Raw genomic sequence first — 20,047 nt, 5'->3', positions numbered from 1 at the left:
TCCGACCGTGTGTACAAGGGCTTAGAGCTACGTGGATGCATTCACCACCTGTATCCAGAGTAAAAGCACCCGAAACAGGGCATGGGGTTTGCCCAGACCTCTGCCTGTGCCTGACAGGCCTTGGTCCATGATCTCTATGGACTTTATAATAGAGTTACCACCTTCTGAAGATTGTTATCATTGATCATCTGTCCAAGATGGCTCACTTTTTACCCTTGAAGGGTATACCTTCTGCTGCAGAGACTGCCCGAGTACATCAGGGAAATCGTTAGACTCCATGGGGTACCTGTTGATATTGTCTCAAACTGAGGGGTCCAATTTATGTCCAGGTTCTGGAAATCACTCTGCAAAACCCTGAAGATCAAACTCTCAATGTCATCCACATACCACCCACAGTCCAACGGACAAACCGAACACACTAATCAGACGTTAGAACAATATATCCATTGCTTCACGTCATTTGTCCAGGATGACTGGGTATCTCTCCTACCATTACCCAAGTTTGCTTATAACAACTCATGTCATTCAGCTACTAAACAGTCTCCGTTCTTCGCAAACTATGGCTTCCATCCTACCTTCTTGCCTGACCTTGTTCCTGAGTCCTCAATGCCAGCCATCCAGAATACATTGGACTTCAATCACAACAATAAATTCTTGCAAGAGGCTGTAACCAAAGCACAGGAGGATAACAAGAGGGCCTTCGACAGAAATAGGAGGGGGAGCTGAACTTACAGCCAGGAGATCGGGTCTTGCTGGCCACAACTAATCTGAGATTGGCTTGCCCACCGAAGAAGCTTGCTCCAAAATTTCTGAGACCATTTCCTGTAAAAAGGAAGGTTAACAACGTTTCCTATGAACTGTCTCTGCCAGATTCCTTCAGAATACATCAAGTGTTCCATGCGTCCTTATTAAAGCCCACAGTGCCGGATCCTTTTCCTAATCGAAAGACTAAACCGCCTGAACCAGTGATCATCAACATGGACAAGGAGTTTGAGGTGGAGGCAATTGTAGACTGCAGGAGGAGAAGGGGTTGGCTGCAATACCTAGTTAAATGGAAGGGAAGGGCTATGGGCCAGAGGAGAATTCCTGGGAACCTGAGCAGAATTTACATGCTATGGACCTGGTACATGCTTTCTTCTGCAGTCACCCTCAGAAGAAGAACCAACTGGGCATCCAGAGGCTGCCCGTAAGGGAGGGGGAGCAATGTCAGGGAAGACATCTGCAGACTACAGCTGCCATCTCCAGGCACATACCTGTGCACAGGTGCCAACCAAGATTGCCCAGAACGGCCACTGGCACTTTTTTGAACATGCGCAATTGCGTGTCCGCACGCGCGTGTGCACACCTATCATCAGAACTGGCGCCAGTTAGTCTATTTAAACTGAGCTTCAAGATTGACAAGTTGCTGCTTGGTCTACAGCGTTCATGAATGTGTGTGACTTCTGATACCGATCCGGCTTACTCCTGACTACCTCTGCTTGCCTCCTGCCCTGATCTCTGGCTTCCCATGGACTGATCTCTGTCTCCAGTTCCTGTTACCTAGCATCTTTTGCCAAAGCCAAGCCTGCCTTTGACCCGACTACGCTCCTGCCTGATGCCTCTGCCTGATCTGCCTGTCTGTTGTCAACCCAACTTGTCTGACCCTGCTCCTTTCCGCCCAGCCTGCTTGAAGCTCCAGCTTCCAGTGGTGCACCCCTGCCTGTCTTCTGCCAAGTCTGCCAGCTTGTCAAATTTCGATCCATCTATGGCTGGCTTATAGCATGTCATGGTATTTGGCCCTTCTCTGTAAAATCAAATTAAAATGGTGCATGCTCTTAGTTATATACTCTTACAATATTAAACGTCTACATTGGGTTTACTGTACATTGGCTGAGCAGCCTATGGGAGCTGACACCAGATCACAGCAGGCCACCTATACATTATTTCCTTTAAAATATTGTTACAAAAATGATTTGCCTGGTAATATTCCTCCATGTGCAACACAACTCTATGCTACAAGTATCCAGGCATAGCAATGACATACACTCACTGGCCAATTTATTAGGTACACCTTGCTAGTAGCAGGTTTGACCCTGTTTTGCCTTCAGAACTGCCTTAATTCTTTGTGGCAAAGATTCAACAAGGTGTTGGAAACATTCCTCAGAGATTTTGGTCCATATTGACATGACAGCATCACACAGTTGCTGCAGATTTGTCGGCTGCACATCCATGATGCAAATCTCTTGTTCCACCACATCCCAAAGGTGGTCTATTGGATTGAGATCTGGCGACTGTAGAGGCCATTGTCCTTTTCAAGAAACCAGTGATGAGATGATTTGAGCTTTGTGACATGGTGCATTATCCTGCTGGAAGGAGCCATCAAAAAATGAGATGGATACACTGTAGTCATAAAGGGATGGACATGGTCAGCAACAATACTCAGGTAGGTTGTGGCATTTAAATAATGCTCAATTGGTACTAAGGAGCCCAAAGAGTGACAAGAAAATATCTCCCACACCATTACACCACCAGCCTAAACCGTTGATACGCGGCAGAATTGATCCATGCTTTCATGTTGTTTACACCAAATTGTAACCCACCATCTGAATGTCACAACTGAAATCGAGACTCATCAGACCAGGCAATGTAATTTCAATCTTCCATTGTCCAATTTTGGTGAGCCTGTGCGAATTGTATCCTCAGTTTCCTGTTCTTAGCTAACAGGAGTGGCACCTGGTGTAGTTTGCTGTTATTTCAAGTACTGTTGCCTTTCTATCATCTAGAATCAGTCTGGCCATTCTCCTCTGACTTGTGACATCAACAAGGCATTTTCATCCACACAACTGTCACTCACTGGATATTTTCTCTTTTTTAGACCATTCTCTGTAAACCCTAGAGATGGTTGTGCGTGAAAATCCCATTAGATCAGCAGTTTTTGAATTACTCAGGCCAACCCATCTGGCACCAACAACCACATTCAAAGTAACTTAGATCCCCTTCCTTATCCATTCTGATGCTCGGTTTGAACAGCAAGTCGTCTTTGCCACATCTAGATGCCTTAATGTGTTGAGTTGCTGCCATGTGATTGGCAGATTAGCAATTTGTGTTATCAAACAATTGCACAGGTGTACCAGTGTGTGTGTACTGTTAATAGACCTCTGAATCGTTTTCCTTTCTGCTAGCATTCAAATGCACATCCAGTCAAATAGACTGTTTGACATGTGACATGTATACCGTACAGTTTATACATAATGTATATCTGTATTAAACAGCTATGCCATTTTATACTACATCACACATGAACAATTTCAGATGATTTCCTATAAAACGGTAAAAAAAAAATAATGATCATTGTGAAAACATGGAGCTTAATATCACTTATCTGTTTCTTTAATTTAATGTTACTAAAAGAACTAACGCTATATTAAAAATATCTTATGTAAGGTTACATTCCTACATATTAGATTACCTTTACAATTTGGAACATTTATGCTAATTTTATTTATCAATTTTGGTACTTACTCATAGTTTTTGTTTTTCATATTTTAGGATTTAATTATAGTGTACAGGTATTTATTGTGAGGAAATAAGTGTACGCATCTTCAGTAAAAAGAGCATTTTTCCAAAGAATAGAGGGGGTTCGGTAGTTAACAATGTATTTTTTATTTTGTCTAATTACGCTTTGGTCTCCTGTGAGGATTTGGCTCAACAGCTAGTCTGACTAACCCTTGCTCTGGATTGGACAACATATCTGCCATGAGTAGCAGATGGGGCTGAGATTAGTAGCATTCTAATCCAGAGGAAGAAGTTGCAGAATGAAGGAGACGCAGCTGAGGATCTGACCGAGGTAATACTCAGGACACATTATTATAATTATACAGAGAGAACACAATATGAAAATAATTGGTGAGGAGTTGAACGAATAGCTTACACCATATCAATAACCATGTAAGAGCAATATATACGATAAATATATTAACAACCATTATTCTAACCTTATGCTGTTAGACACTTTTTCAATATACATGTATTGTATTTTTCATTAGCTGGAAAGACGTGACTATGTCCTTGATGGATGAGACAGCCTCAGACCTTCCAGTAAAGGACACGGACTGCAGACCGACGATATTGAGGGCTATACAAGGTATTAGGGTCATTACATTTTATTCTTTATTTGTATTTTTTATGTGTTTTTCACTAGTTTGTTTGAATATTCTTCAACTTTAGTCAGTTTACTTTCACTTTCTCGGTTACTGTACATTTATTTATGCCTTTTTTCCAGATGTAACAACAGGATCCAACCAGCAAATGATGTTGATGCAGAAATCTCCCAAAATGAAAGGTAAATTGACAACTCAAGGAGGCTTTTGTCATTGCCTTATGTATTGCCTTGCCCTAATGTACATTATTTGATAATCTCACATACACCATGACTCTGTTGTGATATTTGGGTATACACAGTACATAGTGTTCTGTTTCTGAGTACAAACACCAGTACACAATATCCATTTATATCATTAATTTGATTAGATGTAGCCAGGGCTTTTTTTCAGGGGGAACTTGGTGGAATTCAGTCCCACTACCTCTGGCTCTCTGGCTCAGACCCTTGGGGGGGGGGGCTGACCACAATCACTTGTAAACACAGAAGTCCGGTTTCTGTGTTTACAAGAGATAGCTCTGCACTCTGTGTGTAACCCCCTTGAACTCTGCACTCTCTATGTAATGCAATCCGGATAATTAATGCGCCTTTAGGACCCTCTTACTGTTCCGTGAAATTTGACTGACCACACCCACTATTTGATGTGATTTGGAGGGTGTGTGTGGGTGGAGGGGTTTCGGGGGGTCGTGGTTGAGTTCCAGTTCCTATTGTATGAGAAAAAAAGCCCTGGATGTAACAATGTAACCACAATACAAGGTCAACGTACAGTCCATCATTCTTTCTCAACCTTTTCAACACAGAGAAATCCCTGAAATAGTTCTCTGGTCTCAGGCAACCCCTGCTAAAACTCATGATACATTAGTGTGATAGTCAGTGGGAAGAATGGTCCTTACACTTGTGGTCATTGGGAAGGAATTACCTTCTTACGGATAGCTAAAAAGATCAATGGTGTCAGTGGGAACTTATCTGAGATGCAGAAATTGCCCAATGCTGAAGGAACCCCTAGCAACCTCTGGAGGAACCCTAGGGTTCCATGGAACCCTGGTTGAGAATCACTGCAGTACATGATTATAACAGAAAGCCGGCACACCTGATCTCACAAACCTGTCAGTAAAGCTGAACTCCACCTACTAATTAAATCCATCATAGAAATGCACAATACTGCAAAAAATTGTATGCTCATAGTTATATATTGGTAATGCTTACAACAATAGTATTAAATATATGAATACCTTTTTTATTTCATATGTCTATATTTTGTCTTCACATTTACATGTAGACCAAGCTGTCCAGATCAAATGACAGTAATGGGTTTGGGCAAACTGTAATACTGTCAAGGGTTCTTAAACAGTCTGCTCACATAATTTGTAATAAAACATCTTTGCCATTCTGAAGCTTCCGTCCAACCACTTTGCATATTATTTTATATATACTGTGATTCTGTATTTGCCAAATATGCTCCAGAAATCTCCATCCACTGAGTCTGGCTGCAACCATTTTAACTGTGGGCAGCTGAAGCTGCTGTCTGTTCACTTCCTGGATTTACACAGACACACAAAGGCACCTGCCCAGCTCTGCAGCTCTGATTGTCTCTCCTATGACTCATCCCCCCTCCCTTCCTGGCAAACTCTCACAAGAGCGAGACAGAGACCTGTGCGTGATGTCATAAGCCTAGGCTAATGACCAGACAATAAACAGGAATTGGGCTGTATAAGGTATTTACTAGCAGAAAAAAAAAATGTTTTACTATCCAAAGTTAAATAAACAAGGGCAGAAGATTTAATAGATGGAAAGATGAAAAAATGACTGAAGGTCCGCTTTAAGATGGGTACCCTTTATTCACAATGTAATTTTAAAAAATACTCTGGTGGGTAATTTTTGTCCTGATCAATAACTGTCACTTTTGGTCTGCGAGTAAGGGGGAAAAACACACATAAATGCACATAAATGAAAAAGAAAAATCTAAATATAGAACACTATCGCTGCATGCATTAACACATTGGCTTAGAATATAGCTCATAATATTGTATTTCTCGCAATAGTGGTCCTTTAACGCTGCTGTGTTTACGTTAGAAAAATAAATTACATAGCAGCTGTGGTCAATAGGAGGAGGACTAGTCTCCATCATTGATATCAATGAGAGGAATAGTGCCCCATCATTGGTATCAGTGGTGGGAAGAATGCCCAATCATTGATGTCAGTGGGAGGAATAGTGCCCCATAATTAGTATCAGTGGGAGGAATAGTGCCCCATAATTAGTATCAGTGGGCGGAATAGTGCCCCATAATGGGTGTCAGTGGGAGGAATAGTGCCCCATCATGGGCGTCAGTGGGAGGAATAGTGCCCCACCATTAACGTCAGTGGCAGAAATGATCCCCCACTGTTGATGTCAGTTGGCATAATAGTGCCATGTATCAGTAGGAGGAATAGTATCCCAGGGCCTGGTTAAAGTCTAACAAAGAGCCACATCCAGCCCATGGGCTGCAGTTTGGAGACCACTGCTCTAAGGCAATGGCAATCTGCTGAGGCTCTGCTTCTTGCACATGTACTTATAAGGAACATGCTGAGTGATATATAGTGAGCTGCTGCTCCTTCCTTGTCCAATCACAGACAAGGGACAGGGTAGACACCAAGCAGTTTGGCATAAAGTGGATCTCCATCCAGAAACTTTTTTATTTTGTTTTGTTTAGTTAGAAGCTGTGTTCTTATTGCTGCCTGTTTCAGCATTTGTGAGATCCAGTTATTTCCTGTGCCAAGGGCACACTAGGAAGTAGGTAGAGATTTTCCTGAAGCAGGAGTATTCTCTTCTGTAACAGTTTTAATTGAAGAATGTGTGCCCTTTGGAAGATCTCCCCTCACCTCCTATTCCTCTATTCCTGTGACAACTGTAATTTTTTTCATCCCTTTCTGCCACAATGACAGTGGCTATCAGGACAGGAAAAGACAGCGAATCTCCCCAGTGACTAAACAAACAGCAAAAAAAAAAAAAAACTTGAGGTTCTGATCATTACATGTTCTATACAAAACAAGTAATACATTTTGGGCTGGAGTTCAACCATAATTCCAGTACAGATTTGTGATGTCACCAAACTGGCTTTGCTGCCTTCCAGCTTGGTGGGTAAAACAACTCTCATGTTTGCTTAGAGCTCAGTTTAAAAGCTACCTCCTTTGTTTTGTATGCTAAAGTTGAACTCCAGGAAGATATAAATGAAAAAGAAGTAGCACAGGAATCAGCTTTGCTGCAGTATTCAGAAGCTAACAAGGAACATGCTTATGGAAGGAGAGAACAGAGTGACAGAGAGATGAGCTTATCATTCTGCTGCCTCACTGTCCAGTCACAGGAAGTCACAAATCCCCTAAGTGCCCTGCCCTTCCAGTCAAGGCTGTGGTGTACAGCAGACCCGTGTAAACTGTCCAGTGTCAGATGCTCTGATGCAGACAGCCTTCTAATCCCATCGTAGTCAAGAAAACCCAATGCCTAAAGGCGGAACCTGACTTTGACTTGGTATGAGTCTCAAGAAGTCCTTGTAGACCAGGGGTCCTCAAATTATGGCCCTCCAGTTGTTCAGGAACTAAAATTTCCATCATGCCTAGTCATGTCTGTGAATGTCAGAGTTTTACAAGGCCTCATGGGACTTGTAGTTCTGCAACAGCTGGAGGGCCGTAGTTTGAAGATCTCTGCTGTAGACCATAGCTGGATTGTGAGAATAACAGCATGAGTAACCAGACAGTTCAGGATTTTCCAGATTGAAACAAAATTTGCTAAATATGTTTTTATTTTATCTTTTATAGAGCTCTTCATTTTTATTGTGTTATTTTTGAATGGAGTTCTACTTTAAACCTTGTCTATAATTCACAAAAAAAAAAAAAATCACTTTCAGTTAACAAAAAGTTCATAGATAGAGCAAGTTGAAGACAACCCATTTGACCACAATGCTCACCATGGTGAGCAAATAACTAAAACACTTTGTTGCAATGCAGCAGACACACGACTGAAACCCTAGCCTAGTTTCTTGTAGCAACAGGCACCCTTCCAGTAGAACAGAAGTAACAGGTCTACTGTACCAATTAATATATACAGCCATTGCTTAAAGAATATGTATTTTGTCTGTCAATATCGCTCAGATACAGAGACATGATATGAAAGGATGCAATCTAGGGAAAACAATGCCTTATATGTCATATATGAATAATCATCAATAAAGTGGATTTTAAGCTTTATACCTAAATAGCCTTAAAACTGTCCCCTTCGTCTTCTAATACCTATGCTAACTAACCTAAAAAAAGATGTATATACTGTAGCAGGGTAACCATAAATTGGTGGTTTATGCAAAACTTTGTGGGAGGCAAGCAAACTGGAGGCACAGGTGTGTGCTGGCTTCATATGAGAACCAAAGATAGAGCTCACAGCCCCACTCTCCTAAAGGAGGTCAGAGTGTGTCAGGGGAGATGCTGCCATGCATCAAGGTGTCCAGGTCAGGACAGAGGAAGGCCCGAGCCTCAGAGAAAGTCAATGAGGGACAAGAGTGAGTCAATGTGGGACAGAAGAGCAGCTAGGGAGCCATACAGAGATAGTCCAAGAGGGACACAAACAGCTAGGAATCTGTAAGGAAGATGCAAAGCTGAGGTTCAGCGTCTGTGCATAAACACTGGGACGTGTTTCATGATCAAGAGGACTGAAAAGATACTGAGGTTCAAGACACCGTTAAGAGGTACTTGGATCATTAAAGCTGCCACGAGAGCCAGAAGGCTGAATGTTATGCTTTGCAGCGATGGTGCCTGCATATGAAGACAGACATACCTGTGTAAAGTTTTGAGGTTTTTTAATATAAAAATGGGCAGGAAAGCCTTGAAAACTATATCTGGTGTGGAGTAAGGTCACTATTTTGGCACTACCATTGAGCTAAGAAACCTCAACGTGTCACAATAATTGCCTATTTTCTGACTGATCTGGTTCAGTCATGTGATCTGGCTCTCCTGTGTCAGCCAGTGCCACTGCAGGGGAGAGGAGGGATCACTTACAAAGTATGGGCCACTGAAACCTATGGGTGACATCACCAGTGCAGGCTTTACATTGTCTGGCACAGGGGATCATGTAACCGGATTGGTGTAGGCTGAAACTAAGTAAATATGTACAGCTTTCTTACACAGGCATATGTTTTAGGAAGGGTAGGGGACAGTTTTAAGGCTAGTTAGGTGTATAGCTGGAATTAAACTTCAAATTAATTGCAATAAGTGCAGTACAGTTTTGTACAGCAATCAATCACATCTCAGTTTACTGAAGACAATTCAGTGAAAAAGGATTTCTGTTGGAGCTTATCGCATTTTCTTATTGGTTTTGTCTAACTGAAAAGTTCAGATGCCTGCTTATTACAGAACTTGGCATGTTGTTCACACCTGAATATGAAACTTTATACACAGAAAAAGATGTGAAGACCAGACGCAGAGTAGCTTTGATATCCCGTGAAGAACTGGAGGACAAGTTTCTACGGCTTCATGAAGAGAATCTGCTACTTAAAGAATATGCCAGGAAGCAGGAGGACAAAATTAAGAGGTATACAGTATATTGAATAAGAAAATTAAATGTCTTTCATATAGTATGACTTATGTGCAGTAGTCACTGTCCATAGATGCCATCACTGTCAGAATGTCTGTAACTTGGACCACTAACAATGCAGGGCCCTGACAACAGAACTGCTGCAACATGTATGACAAAAGTAAAATCTAGATTAAATTAATGTGATATCCTTTACTATGGCTTTTTGACTGTTTTCAAATATACATATGAAAAAATTGGCTATTAACTATTGGCAAAATAAAAAATGACAACTACAATTTTTTTTTTAATTTTTTTGCTCAATCCCCCCATATCATAGTTTTGCTATTATTTAATCCTGCAAGTAGATCTCCAAGTAAGAGAGACTGGTGTCAAAGAGCCCTTGGCCCTCTGATCCTGGCAACGAGGCAGCTGGAACCACCAAACATGTGCCCATGTTTATGTAGCTTTTGGTTTCTTGATTTTGGATTTTTTTGCACATTCCCTTGATAGATATGCCAAAGAATGTGGAACTGACACTGTATTTTTCAATAAAGGGTAGAGGGTTAGGAGTAAGTTCAGGTACTTAGGTTGCAAAAAAATAAAGGAAGTCCTTATAGAAAATCCAGAGAATAAAGACCGTTTCACAACTGGATTTTACAACCCCCGCATAGACCTCCTCTCACTAGGCCTAGCAGCCGGTAGGGTGTTTGACAAAGTCTCTGCCACAGACTTGTGATGTACATTTGAGCGTTACTGAGGGACATAGATAAATTTAAAGAGCTATCATAGGGTTCCAGGTTCTAACAGCCGATCCCGCGATACCGTATGAGTGTGAATCCTGGTTGCGTCCTTCAACTAAGCCTCCAGGCTCCATCAGAGAAGCCAGCCTTGTGCACGGCCTTCTCCTGAAGAGTCCTCCCCTAGGGTGCTTCAGTTGCTGGGTCTCTCCCTTCAGATGAGAGGGCACCGGACCACCCTTGGATCAATAGGCCCCGAATCGGAATGCATGGTTCTACGCCCTGGGCCAGGTGGCCCATGGGCTGGGTCAGGAGGACCACCAGAACCGAACAGACAGAAAATCAATGATGGAACCCCCACCACATGGCGTCGGTACCTTAAATACCACCCCCCAGAATGCACAGCAGGAGAAAACTCCCACTCCCATTCAATACACCCAGCTAAACTGCGTTTCTACTCTTACTGGCGGTGACAGCGACACCTGCGACACCTGCGGTCAAGGAGTACCTAGTGCAACCCAGCTGGACTGGTACTGAAACCAGAAATTTAGATAAATAGCCCCAACAACCAACTATGGTTTCAGGCAAATTAACTTTAGAAAAAAAACATAGCGCCTGCTCGTCAGGAGCCAGCGTTACACATATATATATATATATATATATATATACATGCATATGTATGTATATACATAGCCTGGAGCGAGGAGCAGCCTCCTAAGGTAAGGCCAGACTGATCGCCACCTTCCTGTCTAATCGCCACCTACCTATCTGTCTCCTGTGGGGAGAGGGGGTTGTGCTGGTGATTGTGCGTGATAGAGGGGGCAGGATTGTTTGCCCCCCCCCCCCCCAAATATTGAGCACCAGCCGCCACTGGTCCCTAGAGGAATTATCTAAGTACAGTATGTACAAATGTAATACATTTACTGAAATATGGAAAATTGAACACATAAAATGTAAAAAAAGTTAAAAATAAAAATGTACGTCACAAATAAAATAGCTAGTTACCTGGCTGTCTTGCCACTTCACTGGTTTGGATACTTTGTGACACTGACTTGGAAGTATTAGGTCAGGATATCCAACTCCACTGTAATAACACTGGTTACATATTTGCTCTCAGTCAGTGGCTTGAAAAGGATTGAAGTCCAAAACAACCAAGCAACGAGCATTTTCAGAAAGGAGTTAAAAATGGCATCCTACTTATTTGCTTAAGACAGGTTTCCTTTGCCCATGAAAGCAGGAGTAGGCCCTATATTCTAAAAATAGTAAGGATAATAAAGCCAACAAATGCAGGTTATTTTAAGGAAGGTAAAATTACCATTTTCCTTTACAGAATGTCAACTAAACTGCTCCGTCTAACATCGGATCACAGGCAGCATGAATTAAAGAAAGCCAGAAAAGATGGCCGAGATTTGGAGGCTGAGGACACTATGGAGAACTTACAAGATCGCGTGAGAGACCTGGAACGCAGAAATGAAGCCTTAAGGCAAAGACTGACTACATATAAGCAGCGCCTTCAGCTGCAGGATGGTTGCAGACATTGTCCCTATGGCGCAATATCAGCACGCATAAATTCCGGTATTAAAAAAAACACAACATTGCCAGAAAAATATAAGAAGGGTAGGTAAAAGACACTAAAGAGAATGTTAGTGCATTCAGCAGCAAAGTGTGTGAAAAATATGAATTATCCCAATGTTCATTCATTCTTTCGTTCATTCTAAATCCACAAGTACACTTTTTTTCTTAAGTCCTAGATTATGTGCTAGTGGTGGCTACAAACAGTACTCATTAGCTTTCCTTTATGATTCTAGGTTTACGTCTGCAAGGTCCAGACACAGGTCCGACACGAGTAGCTGCTGATTGCTATGGGGAAAGTCTCAGTGATGAAGCCAGAGCAGAAATTGATAGACTGTAAGTATCATTTAAAAATGTTAAATTACTGAGCTTTTGGAGACCTGACTGCACCCAAACCAGGACCTGGCCTATATCCTGGGATAGAAGCATCCATTCAGTTTAGAACTTTTGTTTTAGATACAGAAGTACATTTTTAAAACTGATATCAAGTTATTTTTTACTTTGTGTCCCGCTGGGGAGATTTCTCTTCACTTGCTATCATACAGATGTAAAATAAAATTAGAGGAAATCTGCTCAAAGTGAACATATGTTCCTTTTAAAGATTTTCTCTCACCTCTTGCTCTGATGATAACTTAAATCCTTCCATACTTCGTGCAAAACTAAAAAATATGGCCTTTACATACACTTTAAGGAAACGTTACTACCAAAACCCCTTCTTTACAAAACATTTCATTACCACCACATTCGCTAATTTACATTCTTAATTTCTAATATTTAACACAATTATTTTTTATACATTATGTTAATGACCAATACAGGTGATAAAGACATTATCTCACAAAAGTGACTACACCCCTCACATTTTTGTAAATATTTTATTATAACTTTTCATGTGACAACACTGAAGAAATGACACTTTGCTACTATGTAAAGTAGTGAGTGTACAGCTTGTATAACAGTGTAAATTTGCTGTCCCCTCAAAATAACTCAACAGACAGCCATTAATGTCTAAATGTCAACAAAAGTGAGTACACCCCTAAGTGGAAATGTCCAAATTGGGCCCAATTAGCCATTTCCCTCCCTAATGTGTTAAATTTGGTGTTATCGCTCTCACTCTCTCATACTGGTCACTGGATGTTCAACATGGCACCTCATGGCAAAGAAATCTCGGAGGATCTGAAAAAGAATTGTTGCTCTACATAAAGATGGCCTAGGCTATAAGATGATTACCAAGCCCCTGAAATAGAGCTACAGCAAGGTGGCCAAGACCATACAGTGGTTTAACAGGACAGGTTCAACAAGCCTCTCCATGGTCAACCAAAGAAGTGGAGTGCATGTGCTCAGCGTCATATCTCAGTTGTCTTTGGGAAATAGATGTATGAGTGCTGCCAGCATTGCTGCAGCGGTTGAAGGGGGGGGGGGGGTCAGCCTGTCGTTGTAGATTTCTTGTAATTTCTTCAGTGTTATCACATGAAAAGATATAATAGAATTGAGGGATATAATAGAATGAGGGGTGTACTCACTTTTGTGAGATACTGTATGTTATACTGTATGTTTTTTATTGTTATTTTCTTACATCATATTAATATCTTTGCAACAGAAATTGCCCCATGGGCAGCAATTGATAAATTACATAAAATTAACATTTTACCTTCCAGATTTAAAATTATCAACAGGCAAAACTGCAATATGGATGAAAAAGCTGCAGTCATATTGAAGCACATGGCTGCTATCAAGCCTAAGGATCTGGACACTGAAATCCTGCTTTCTCTGCAGCATGTGCAGCAGGCTGAGGACCAGCGGTAAGTATGGAACTGGATTTCAACTGACTGGCTGTCATAAAGTCTGAAATAAATTGCTAGAGGTCTCTGTCTGTATTGTGTTTCTTGTGTATTTTAAGCATAGATTAGTAGTACTCAAATTAGCTAATGTGTCTAGTCTTATATTAGCATCATGTTTTCCATAGAAATACAAATAACAATTGCAGCTGAAATCACAGTTTTTTAAACAAATTGAAATAATAAAAAAGAATGTTGTGTATTGTTAGACAGTTATATGGACAGTTATGAGCCTGGAAAGTATTGCAATCTCTAAAACATCCTTTAAGAATGATTTAAAGTACAACAAAAGGCTTCTGTATGATAGTCTAAGCCAGCCTTTCTCAACCTTTTCAACACAGAGGAACCCCTGAAATAGTTCTCAGGTCTCAGGGAACCCCTGCTAAAAATTAGAAATCTACAGCTCATTATACATTAGTGTGATGGTCAGTGGGAAGAATGGTCCTTACACTTGTGGTCATTGGGAAGAATTACCTCCTTACAGATAGTTAAAAAGATGAATGGTGTCTGTGGGAACTTATCTGAGAGGCAGAAATTGCCCAATGCTGAAGGAACCCCTAGCAACATCTGGAGGAACCCTAGGGTTCCATGGAACCCTGGTTGAGAATCACTGGTCTAAGCAATTACCAAATTTGACTTACAATGTTCTGTAGTCTTGTGGGACAGAAGTCTTAAAACACTTTATCAGTTCATCAAAAAATATCAACACTTTAATTTAGTGATAAAGAGATATTTATTTTCTGATGGAGCCTTAAACTGTTTTTCTTAATGAGAAGCGCTCCTTTCTTCTGGGACACCTTCTTATTGGTCAGCGTAAGGGCCACTACACTGGCAGCATGGGGGATCATGGCTGCTATGTACAGCCAGGTCCAAAGGGTTGACCAAAATATTTAAAGTTAGTTCATGTTTTTATTCTTTCGTGAAAAGGTGACCTTACCCTTTAAAAATTCAGATTTCTGCTCATTTCATCTAATAGCAGAAGGTCCGAGTTGAAGATCCACAGTTACAGACAAGAGGGACACCTCTTTAATGCATGCTCTTTTTTTCAGAAAAATCATCCAAGATAACGTCATGAATATTCGTCTTAAAAAGGAGCTCAGAGAGAAGAACACAAGTCTCTGTGCCCTCAGAGAGCAATTTCAACAGCTCAAAGAGGTGAAGTTGTTTTTACTTCCAGATCCCTTAAATATTAAAATAAACACACTCTGCATAGCTAAAAATTTGTGGGCACACCTAGAAATGATTAAGTTTGGGTGTTTCCTGTGAAAGACAAGATACACCAATCAGCCATAACTTTATGTCCATCCACTTTTGTCACAAAAACAGCTCTGTTGCATTGAAAGTTGGCTGTGGTATCTGGCACCAAGCAGTCAGTAGCAGATCATTTAAGTCGTGTAAGTTGTGAGGTGAGGCCTCCATGGATCAGATTTTTTTTCCAGCACATCCCACAGAGGATTGATTAGATCTTCTGCTGAAAGAGGCACTCCCATCAGGGAATACTGCTTCCATTAAGGGGTGTACTTGTCCATCCACATGAATGGCAGGAATGTTACCTGCAGAACATGGCTCAAAGCATCGCACTGCCTCTGCAGGCTTGCCTTCTTCCCATAGTGCATCCTGATGCCATCTCTTCCCCAGGTAAGCAACATGCTCACATCCGACCATCCACATGATGTAAAAGAAAACCCAATCATTAGACCAGGCTACCTTCTTCCATTGTGGCGAGATCCAGTTCTGATGCACACAAGCCCATTGTAAGAGCTTTTGGCTGTGGACACAGGTCAGTTTGGGCTCCCTAACCCATCTGCAGCTCTGCAGCTCCATATACAACACACTGCTGTGCCCATTGTTTCTGCTTTCAACACATTAACTTCAAGGACAACATGTTTATTTGCTGTCTAATATATCCAACTGATTTTGAGATAATCAATGTTATAACAGATCAATGACTTCCCAAACCCACGGTATCAGTCTCCCAGTGTTTATATTCTGTATTCAGGTGCTGGCAAAGACAAAGCACATCTCGCCCCAAGATGCAATATAGCATATAAGTACCAATGCACACTGTATTCAACTCTGATTTAAAGTAAATGAAAGACAGGGTTCAAGTGCCTGCCCTTCGGTCTTGCCCCTCTGACATGTTCCACCCACATTGGGCTTAATCATAAAGGTCCCTTTACTTCACATCGGCATTGAATACAGTGTGCGGTGCTACTTGTATGTTATATTGAGATAATCAATCCTATTCACTCAACCTGTTAGTGGTGATACAGTTATAGCTGTACAATACAAGAACATTTAGACGACTGCGTGTTTCTAACTTTGGGCCAAAAATTTGTGGGAAGATGGACTGTAGTCCACCTGAGTTAAAGTGTTTGTAAAGCCTTACAGCACACTTTGACCTACAGGTAAGCCTAGATTAAGGCTTACCTGTAGGTCCAAGAAATATCTCCTAAACCTACATGGTTTAGGTGATATTTGCCGAAAGACAGGCACCGCAGACAGCGGCGCGCAGGCGCACTGAGCGCGGCACCCATCAACGGCGATATGCCGCGCGTGGCGGCTCCCGTGCGCATGTGCGGAAGTAACGTCATCGCGGCTTCTTCGAATGACAGCGGCGGAGCATCGAGACCCACCAAGAAGATGGATGCGCCGGACTACAGGGGACAGCGGTGACATCGCTGGCTCCTGTGTCAGGTAAGTGACACATAATGGACTACTATGCGATGCATAGTAGTCCATTATGCTTTACCTTTGGAGGGAATGAAAGAGGAAGTAAACTCATCAGGGTTTACTTCCTCTTTAAAGTTGGTATTGTTTTTGAATTTATTGGGATTTTCCTAAGTTCATATTGCAGGAAGTTTTGTTTGCTCGTCCAATGTCTGGTTGTGATGTCTGGTTGTATTTAATAGATCTACTGATACAAATTGCAGGTCTCTGCTTAAATGCCCATTGCTTGTATTGACTGTATTGACTGTTGCTAAAAGAGAAGTCTAGAACCATTTGTTGCCTATTTTTGGGCATTATGTGCCTTAACTCTTTATCCAGAGTTTATTGAGCTTAATACATTTTATTAAATGTACCAAAGTAACTGGCACTCAATTTCTTTCACTCCGCAATAGCTCAATGAGCCCCCTGGTAGTCCTCATCTGAGCAAGGATAAAGGCTTGCTACATATGGTTTAATGAGTTTGGTGTAGAGGAACTTGAGTGCCCTGCACAAAGCCCTGGCTAAGCACTACTAAACACCTTTGGGATAAAATGGAATGGCAGTTGAGAGCCAGGTTTTTTGTACAGCATCGGTACCTGAACTCACACAGGTTGTTTTTGCTGTATTTGCAAATTCCTACCAACATCCATCAAAATATTGTAAAAAATATATATATATATAATATTGAAAACTTAATGCCCTTAGTTTTGGAATGCCCAACAAGCTCGCATAGGTTTGATAGTTAGGTGTACACAAACCCTTGCCCATACAATGTATATACTATATTTAAGATGGCTGTATTTCTTCTGATGGGAAAAAAAGCTGCCTTTTTGCCACTGCTGTCTATAGACAGAGGACCTTTGTATCTAACTGCAAATCTAACCTTGTGTGTAGTGGTTATTTGTTGTCTCTTCTCACACCATTCTTCATTTTATTTTCAGTCTTATGAGACAGAACTACAAGAGGTATGTTACATATCAAATCTCCTTACCAATTGGTATGATGGATATTGAAAAATGTACCTAATGTTTTTAGATGTAACTAGATATTAAATGTGCTGTTTTTCACTGTGATAGAAACAAAAATCACTGACATTAAGTCATAAGGCTGTGTTGATGCAGCTGGAAGATCTCAGCACACAGCTGAAAGAAGAGAGGAGTAAAGTTGTGGCACTGGAGGTGGATCAGCAGAACATGGCTAATCTTCAGAGATCACTTATTGAGGTAATCAGTACAATTTGCCAGGTTGGGAAATGCAAGGACAACAAGGTAATCTAAAATCTTAAAAGCAGATTGTATAGAAATGATGTGCGATAAAAAAACAAGTGATAAATATTGAAAATGCTTTGATGAAGACTTCTTAGCCAAAACGCATCAGCGTATAGCCTGTACCCATGTAACCAATAAAGTACTTTTATTCAAGGGCATCCGAGTTGCCAGCCTTCCTGTTTTAAATAAATATTAAGAATATTCTAAACCAATTTCATCCAAATATGAAATTAACTTAAAGTTATTTTGTTTAAAAAATAATAATTCAAGGATGTACTTTTTTTAAAATAAATTTTATTAAGGTTTTGCAAGTTTACAATAAAGGCAAAAGATACAGTCAATATATCACAAAGTCTTCAGTTAGAATCAAGAAAACGGAAACCAAGTATATGACAGTATATGTATAGACATGTATGTTTCTTCAGATATAAAGAATATAAGCAGTGTATCTTAATGAATCGGCTATAGGCCTATATATGTGAGGATGTTCCAGGTAGTGGTGGAACGAGACTCTTCTGCATATGTATATATCACTAAATCTGAGTGTGCACATGAACCGGGTCAGTGTGAAATACAGCAGAATACTGACAGTCACTCTCCCACCACCGTACACCCCTATAGGGATCTAACTGTGACCAGAGGGTGGGTGTAATGAGGCTTCATAGAATTGAGAAGGGTCGGTATAGCCCTGTATGCGAGTGGGCACCTTTTCTAAGTCTTCAGTTGCTAGGCATTTACCAGCTAATTTGCAAAGGCAAAAGGTAAGCAGAAAGAGCCCTTTGAGGGCAGAAGTTGTTGGTAAATCGAGGGGTATAACTGATTCTGGGGTGATTATTCAAAGGTGTTTATCTAACTGAGTCGCTGGGCATTGGTAAAGAAGTGGGAATATATGGGATGTATTAGGGGGAAGGCAAAGTTGCATGGTAGCATTGTAGGCGGTTTTTATAGAGTGTTCTGTGAGCTTGGTGTTGGAATATTTCCTGAGTCTACAGACGTTGTGGATTCTTTGAAGTTTTTCCAGCATGCCCATGTTTTCCCATACTTAGTTGGGTTGTCTGTAGCCTGATGTATGAGGCTTTCCATATGCGCTATTTTGTCTACCCGTGTCACCAATTCTGTCAGTGTGGGAATTGAGGAGCTCCTCCAGTGTACAGGAATACACTGATTGGCCGCATTGATGAGTTGCATGGTAAGGGATTTAGTGTAGGCTCATTTGGGAGTGGAGGTGTGGTGAAGTAGGAATTGAGCAGGAGTAAAATCCGGGGTATACGTTGTAATTTGGGAGATAAGGCGATGAATTTCTCAAAAAGGTTGTAGGAGCGGGCATTCCCACCAAATGTGGATTAGAGTTCCTAATGCATTTTTGCATCTCCAGCAAGCACGTTGGGGGAATGCTTGGGTAAAATTTGTGAATTTTGTCGGGGGTCCTATACCAGCTAGAAAATATCTTGTATCTACTTTCCTGAGTGGTGATGTTTATGGAGCCTTTGTGGATATGATGATATATACATTCCCATTCCTCGGTGGATAGGTCTAAATGAAGGTCAGATTCCCAGCATTGGACTAGTTTATCTCGCTTGACGTCGTATGTTGAAAAGAGGAGTGCATAGACCGTTGATATGACGTGTCTTTGGGGTTAATTACTATTGCATATTGATTCAAAAGGGCTGCGATCTCTGTTCCAATTTGTATTGGGTTTGGAGTCTTGGAAGAAGTGCCTAAGTTGTAAATACTTGAAAAAGGGAATGTGGTAGTTCGGAAGTGAAGAGGACAAAGTTTGGTGTGATAAGTGTTTTCCGTTTTGAAAAAAGCTATGCGCTCTTGGCTTAGGTCCTTGTGGTAGTGTCTGCGGTGTGCGCAGGGGTAGGCCCGGTGGAAATTCTGGGTTATTATCTAGTGGGGTCATGGGACCGGAGGTAGGGTTCAGTTTTAGGTATTTACATGCTTCCCTAAATCGTTGCAGTGTGGCGTGTATGAACGGATGCGTTTGCGTGTCTCGTGAAGTGTGTGACTTATGTATCCACGGCAAGTGTGCCAGTGGAATCTGAATGAATGCTTGTTCAAGTTGGATCCAATCTTTATTAAGTTCATGAGAGTGGCAATCAACTATTCTAGTCAAATGGCATGCCAGATGGTATTTCTGATTGTCCGGTACTCCCAGACCCCCTAGTGGTTTAGGGAGTGTCAATCGTTCCCAACTGAGTCTGGGTGTTTTGGACATCCATATGAAGTGCCTGCACATACGT

The 20,047-nt window shown here is 41.3% G+C and overlaps 1 protein-coding gene across 1 annotated transcript in view; it reads left to right on the top strand.

Annotated features, from left to right (window-relative positions):
• Positions 1–3,893: 3,893 nt before the first annotated feature.
• The window catches only part of RPGRIP1 (RPGR interacting protein 1), a 98,544-nt gene continuing 82,390 nt past the window's right edge, over positions 3,894–20,047 (top strand). The window contains exons 1-10 of the mRNA XM_077466874.1: positions 3,894–3,927; positions 4,026–4,123; positions 4,262–4,321; positions 9,560–9,692; positions 11,745–12,031; positions 12,223–12,322; positions 13,645–13,788; positions 14,874–14,979; positions 17,475–17,498; positions 17,610–17,756. Coding sequence (XP_077323000.1) covers positions 4,042–4,123; positions 4,262–4,321; positions 9,560–9,692; positions 11,745–12,031; positions 12,223–12,322; positions 13,645–13,788; positions 14,874–14,979; positions 17,475–17,498; positions 17,610–17,756 — 1,083 coding nt within the window. The 5' untranslated portion in view covers positions 3,894–3,927; positions 4,026–4,041. The remainder of the gene's footprint in view (positions 3,928–4,025; positions 4,124–4,261; positions 4,322–9,559; positions 9,693–11,744; positions 12,032–12,222; positions 12,323–13,644; positions 13,789–14,873; positions 14,980–17,474; positions 17,499–17,609; positions 17,757–20,047) is intronic.

The sequence above is a fragment of the Lithobates pipiens genome, unplaced genomic scaffold (genome assembly GCF_037356315.1).
Source record: "Lithobates pipiens isolate NorthernLeopardFrog02 unplaced genomic scaffold, aLitPip1_a1.2 Scaffold_4, whole genome shotgun sequence".
NCBI lineage: Eukaryota > Metazoa > Chordata > Amphibia > Anura > Ranidae > Lithobates > Lithobates pipiens.
Note: the sequence above shows the minus strand (reverse complement) of the source record. Positions and strands in the feature narration are given on the sequence as shown.